The 7,167-nt window shown below is 38.8% G+C and overlaps 1 protein-coding gene across 1 annotated transcript; it reads left to right on the forward strand.

Moving 5' to 3' along the window:
• Positions 1 to 4,992: 4,992 nt before the first annotated feature.
• Positions 4,993 to 6,396, forward strand: LOC121406908 (G-protein coupled receptor 84-like). Its single transcript, XM_041597781.1, has one exon. It carries the CDS (start codon positions 4,993 to 4,995, stop codon positions 6,394 to 6,396), a length of 1,404 nt encoding a protein of 467 aa, XP_041453715.1.
• Positions 6,397 to 7,167: the final 771 nt, after the last annotated feature.

Raw genomic sequence — 7,167 nt, forward strand, 5'->3', positions numbered from 1 at the left:
CCATTGATATTGTTTTTCTCATAATTGTTTTTCGTATGTCTATTGCTATATTGAATGAAAACATTCTTTCGGAATTGTTACAAACAGATGGATGAAGAAGAACAAAATCCATGATGAAATAGAATCTTGTTCATGTTTATATCAACTTCAAGGGCGGAAATCTCTCCCAAAAGTATAGGCCGGGGCTAGCTGGTTGTCAAAAAAGGTTATCACCTCAAATGGCTCAAATGTGAGGTCATCATCTCGTCCAAAATGCATGTTTTATTTCGATTTTGAATGCTGTATTTCTTTCCATCATAAAATACTAAAAATAGTAGGGACCATTTGGATTTTTTGGGGACAAGCAATAAAAAATATAAATAATAAATAAAAAAAGTTATCACCAACAATGTAAGGTCATCTCGTCCAAAATACATGTTTTATTTTGATTTTGAATGCTTTATTTCTTTCCATCATAAAAGACCCAAAATAGCAGGGAGGATATTTGATATGGTGTCTCGCTACTATTTTGGATGGGGGCGGGGGTGGACGCGTCCCCAGTGCCCCCTCGGGATTTCCGCCCATGGATAATTGGATATATTATGACATGGTTTTGAATACCCGGCCTCCCCGCCAGCAAAGAGCTATTCGTGTGCCCCTAACAGAAATGAAGTGATAATCAAAAGGCTTTTGAATATGTCCTATATCACTTCACTTCTGTAAGTTTCTTTTATTGAGGTTCATGATGTAAAATAAGTGGAAAATATTCAAAATATAATGTAAAACCTATCGCTTGATTAAAAATGTAAAGTTTTCATCTCTGGATCCGCGCCTGCCGGACCCCCTACAAGTTTGACTCGTAAAGCCACCGACCTCCCCTCCCCCTTAAAGGTATATTGTTTAACTTTGTGAGCGGCCGAGGTTTAAAAAATTTTCAAACCAAGATTAAACATGTGTACAAGTGCATGTATTGGAACTAATATACCCTGAAAACAACCATTATTGAGAATGAAAAGCTAAAAATACAAGGCAAACCCCGATTTTGTAAATAGGCGTCTTATAGATGCCTAAATAGTACCAAAGAGTATGGGATGAAATTAGGATGGTGTTTCCGGTCACTTTATATTTCAATTTTTGAAGCACTAAATAATTATTTTCGAACGCAATTTTTCTGGGATTCATTTTTGTAACATATCACAGACACAGGTGTCAAGAGTGTTCTAGCTCAGATTTTTAAAAAGTCAAACCAATTTTAACCAATTAAGTGAACGAAAATATCCCTCACAGAAATCAATAATTGTGTCGATCATTCCCCTTCCCAACCAGGACAACCGATCGATCGACACCCATGATAATCAGAATGCGAGCGAGCAGCCCGAGGTAAAAGTTTAGTCTTTATTAGACCCTAAAAAATTGCACATTTTAGGAAATTGTATAATCACGACCAGCTAGGGTGCGTATAATATGCGGAGCCGAAACAAGCCGAAATAGAAATACTGACATGAAAGACGTGAAATTTTGAAGACTCATTTGTCTGCTAAGTTTGCGATCTTGTTGATAAAATAAATTAATTTTTCCCTTTTCCTTTGCGCCTTTTTTTTCCCTTTCTTTCATTTTCCTTGTCCATTTCCTTTGTTTTATTATACTTTTCATTATACCCTGTGTTGAGCGCATATAAGCTAGCATCGTGACGACGAGGCTGTTTCGGCCCCGAACTCCTTCACTATTTTCGATAGCCTGGATGCAGGGCCGTTTTTGCACGGCGGCCTGTTTATTTCAATCTTCTCTTGATTTTCTCTTGAACCACATTTTCATCTCTCCCTTTCCTTTTCCTTTCCCCTTCAAACCATTTCCTTCTTTCTTTCCATTTTGTGCATGACTTGTGTTTGTGTGTGGGGGGGTGGGGTGATGAATGGAAAGACTCTTGCCCCTTACCCCGGCAGAGAGCTCAGATATAGCTCTTTCGTTTACATTGACCTATGCTCATGATCAGACACATGTCTCTTCATTTTTTCCAATTTCTTTTATTCCCCCTTATTCTCTTTCCAATTGCTCCCCCCTCTTCATTCTTTTATTTCTGTTTTTCTTCTCTCACTTTCCATTCTCCCCTTTGTTCTCTCTCTCTTTCCCTTTATCTTTTTTTCTACCCTTCTTCATTACTTTCTTTTCATCCTATTTCTTTCTCTTTTCCCCTGTCTATCCCTGTCCATTTTCTTTGTGTGTGTGTGTGTAGAGGGGCGTTATTGGCAATGCCTCGGCCCCATGGATACGCGACTGCATGGTTGTGATCTATTGTCAAGTGCCCTTCATAAAAAAATGTTGTTGTTCGAGAGTTATTTAATCAGAGACATAGCAGCACACTGTAAAAACTGTGGTGTTAAAACTGACACCAATTGGTGTTGATAGAGGACCACACCCTGAGGTGTTAAAATAACACCCTAGAGATTGAACATAGCACCAAAAATGTAAATGTATCAACCAAAGGTGTTGTAATAACATCTATAGGTGTAAAACTAACACCACCAATTTAACACCGGTGTAAAATAACTGGTGTGGTCTCCTATGTACACCGGTTAGCATCACAGTTTTTGCTGTGCAGTTTCGTCCGTGACTCTGAACAAACGGCATATTTGCAATTATTCGTCAGCTCAACTCACGACCAAACTGCTGTTCTTGTTCACCAAAGACCACCCAGCTGTTTCAATCTTCTTTGACGGGTATTTTCAATGCATTTATCATGTTTATAGTGTTATTATCCTACCCCCATTACACTTGCGAAAAGTTCCTATTGGTCGACAGGTAATAATAACAATTTACATATTATGATACATATTGTGCACCCAATGGTGGTGGTATAATGATAATGCCACTTATGAGTCCTAAGAATTAAATCTGTCCCAGTCAACTTATTTTCATGCTATATATTTTCAGGCTTCTATATCAATTTTGTGTGCCATCCCTATAAGATTGAATGACGACGATCATCACGATAAATCATTGCACCCACTTGATCAATGAAGAAAGAAATCTATGAACCATTTTATGAGGCCGCCATCATTTTCAAGATTGACAGCTCACGATGGCGGTCTCCTGCATTCGTTTAAACTGTTATTTTCTTTTAATTAAATATTGCTTTTTGTTGATATTTATTTTTCATTGCTTTATTATGACTATTGCTTTATCGTTTTGAAAAAAACTTAAATGTATCACCTAGATGTTATGTTGCATATTTATCTTGAATGCAGAAATAACATCAAATCAAATCAATAAAGATAGTTCTAGCGTATTTTAGAATCCACTCCGCAGACACTTTTTGGAACGTTGATTACCTATTGAAAATGCCCGTGGAATCACAACGGGCAGATCAGAGGTCAATGTTGAAAGTTGGTGGACCGGGACAGCACATCGTTTCAGACAGGACGGAAAATTGCAAATATGCCGTTTGAATTGTGCAGAAGTTATTACGACACTGCAGTTTTGATTCACCGATTTTGGCTGCTTTATTCATGTTATTACACTGCAAAAACTCCGGTGTTGATTTAACACCAGCCCAGAATGTATTATATATGTCCACACCAGAGAAGTATTGAAACAACACCAGTTTGGAATCAACCCGATGCTATCTGGTCTGAGGCCAAGACGAAACTGGTGTTATTTAACACTTCTCTGGTGTGGATATAGGCCTATATAGATTCCGGGCTGGTGTTAAATCAACACCAGAGTTTTTGCAGTGTATGAAGGGCTTTTGACAAAATATCATCAGCGTTATAGAAAGCGCATGCGAAGTGATTGCTAAAATGTTGACTGTAATGATGCTGAGGGTGATAAAGAAAAGAAAATTATGATTATAATTAATGGTGATAATGGTGATGATAATGAAACTGATAGTGGCGTTTATAGGGATGACTAATTTTGATGACAATAATGATTACGGCGACGACGATGCTGATGATGACGGATGACGATTATGATGAAGATGATGACGTTAATTCTTACTGACAGAATCCACATGGGCATGAGCTAGTACGGATTATGTTATTGTACTTAAAGGATTATATTTATATTTTTTTACCAGCATGTTTAACTAATTACCTCTCATTCGTCGTATTGATAGCCTTCAGTATAGCCAACAAGGAAATGAATTAAAGGATAAATCATTCCAACGATTACTGACAGAATCTACATATCTAGCAGCAGTAACGATTGAATTGTATTATCGTACAAGAAAGGACTTGAGATATAAATTTTCACCATAATTGTCAATTCAAGTCTTATCCACATTATCAAATTGCCGTTTTGATTACCAATTAATATACATCAAGTATCACAATTACTTCAAACAAGAAGTTAATAATCTACTCATACAAACATTTCAATCGTGACAAGAATTTGACTTTGCTCATCAGTCTCGCTTTCTGTCTATATCAATCTTCTGATCGTAATAGATTAATTTAGAAAGCATCAACAATTCAGCTTTCTTCATTCACGCCATTTAGGATAAGGGGGTTGAGGCCCTCAGTTGAGGTCTGCCTCTAGACTGGACTCTTCGCAACATTGAAAATGGCCTGGGCCCGATTCATTTGCATAAAGAATTGTACATTAATACTAATAAGTATATTCGAGGAATTTTAGCCAGCCTCTTGTCTCGGTACTCTTAGTCATAATTAATTCCATCCATGGTGATCAGACAGACAAACAGCCTGCTCACGGGGTGCTACAAAATAATGCGCCATCGGCCTTAAAAACCGATGATTTTACACACGGAAGATCATTGAAGAAAATAGAATCATTGCTACCTGCTGACATCCATCAATCTTGTCGACTAGTGCATACTGTTTCAAAAAAATTATGAAATTAGAAGCTTTAAAGGAAAACGTATCTAAATTGTTATTTTAACCTATGATAAGCTTGGCGATTTTACAAGAAGGTATACCAGTCGCCGGAGACTCGCTGAAACCTTAATTGTCACGTACATGACTTGTATAAGAAGTCAGAAGCTTCAAGCTTGAAATCATGGATGAACTCAAGTCGGGAGCCACTAATACGACAAGTGGTAACAATGATTTCATGTTCGAAAGTTACCCGCAGCGGGTCGTCATCGCATTCATTCTTTGTCTCATTACAGTCGTCGGCATCGTAGGGAACATCCACGTCATACTCGCTGTCCTGCTCTGTCGAAAGCTGAGGTCATCCACTAATTGGCTAATTGTCAATCTCGGCATGGCTGACCTCCTAACCTGCCTATTCCTCCCGTTCAATGTTGTAGCGATGGTGAGCAAAGACGGATGGCCGTTCGCAGAATGGATCTGCGCAATGACTGGAGTCGTGACGTTGACCTGTCTTGGAGCTAGCATCATAAGCCTTGTCCTCATCGCTCACAACAGGTGGACTCTCCTCACAAAGCCTAGACATACATTTTACCGTATCTATTCCAGTCGTAACCTCATTGGCATGGCGATAGTTTCTTGGATGTACCCATTGTTGCTTGTCATAATTCCATCAATGGCAGGGCTCGCGAAATGGGGATATTCAGAAAACTACAAGACATGCCTTCAGGACACCACCTTGTCAAACTCCATTTTTTACAGCATTATAGGTTTGGTAGGCTGTATCATCCCAGCAGCTGTTGCTATCGTAATTATCTACATACTTGTCTACCAATTCGTTTCGCGCCATAATAAAGCATTGGGGAGAATGTTGACTGACGACTCGAGAGACGTTAGGACTTCCTGTATGGGTGTGGACAGCAGTTGGACAGACTCTCAGGGTCACCAGAAGAGCGTAGACCTGTCTGGACCAAGATCAACTTCAGTGAACTCGGTCACAGCTGGAGATACCACTCGCTCTACACTTCGGACTATGCCTATCAGCAATGTAGGAGAAGCAACTAACCAGGACATTTCAGTGGACCACGAGCTAGCAGAAAGAAATGTTGCCAAAAGACAAATGGAATTGCAACTTCCCATCAGGCTTAGTGGAGACCTACTTGGTAACAGAGAATGGTCGATGGTGACATCCCAGGTTGAGAATCGAGCACCAGGGAACGAATTAAGCGAGATTAATCGAGAAATTTCAGCATCCAATCCTACAAAAACCCCTGCTTCTGCTGTTGATTCGAGAAGTTCACCGAAGATTTCGCGCCACCACATCAACGTCACAAAACGTCTGTCCTCGTTGGTGATTTGTTTCTTTATTTGTTTCCTACCGTTCGGGATCTGCTTGATCGTACCTACCAGTGATCCTGTGGTTCCATGGGGACATCTCCTCTTTATGGTCAATAGCTGCATCAACCCTTTTATCTATGCAGGAACCATGCCGATATTTAGGAAGGTGATGATATCTATAGTACGTTGCAGGTTTCATAGCATTCCTGATCATGTAGATTTTGTTCGGTTTTGCCGTAGTCATGATGGATAGCGAGATTCGATGTTTTTTTTTAAGTTTTGTAAAGATGGGCGCTATAATTTTATCCATGCCAAGTTTTTGGATATTAGAATTGCCTTTTGCGTACATTTAAAAAAAAATTATTAATTGAAAATGAAACATTTCAAAACAGTAAGAATGGAGCTGGCGCATCATGACTGGTGTAAGTCGGATTAAAATGCAAGCCCACTTTAACATTTCTGTGGAAAAGCGGAAGCTACCGCACTCCATCTTATTGTTATTCGTGACACCATGTACCTATCACAAATGGTGACACTATCTTCAGACAAAATGCAATTGATTCTATGAGCAGGACGAAACAGTGATGGAAAACCTACGTTTACATCTTATGAACATGGTTTCTCCGACTTAGGACCCACACGCAATTTATCATGGCGTGCATTCTCAACTGGATTTCCATTGTTTTCCCTCATCTTTCTTTAAAATTAATATTTTTTCATTCTATATAATTGATATTTGTACGTAGAAAATGTTACGTTAAACAATGCTATCATGCAGCCTGCTAGATTACACTTAGCATCTAAGCGTGCTTTCTCTTGCAATGTCAGTTAATGGTCATTGAGCACGCGGGGCCACTTCAAAGTTTTTTTTTGTTCAGTTTTCACCAAAGATGTGTAATCGGTTAATATTCTTAAAATTATTTAGAAAAAAATATTTATGATTAGAAAGGAAAAAAAGATGAATATGTAAAAATACTTACCACTCAACATTTTATTTCAATCACTTTCTTTCCCTCCCCTCCCC

The sequence above is a fragment of the Lytechinus variegatus genome, chromosome 2 (assembly GCF_018143015.1).
Source record: "Lytechinus variegatus isolate NC3 chromosome 2, Lvar_3.0, whole genome shotgun sequence".
NCBI classification, from domain to species: Eukaryota; Metazoa; Echinodermata; class Echinoidea; order Temnopleuroida; family Toxopneustidae; genus Lytechinus; species Lytechinus variegatus.

Coding starts and splice junctions, on each gene's coding strand:
- LOC121406908 (XM_041597781.1), top strand. CDS start 4,993: ATGGATGAACTCAAGTCGGGAGCCACTAATACGACAAGTGGTAACAAT.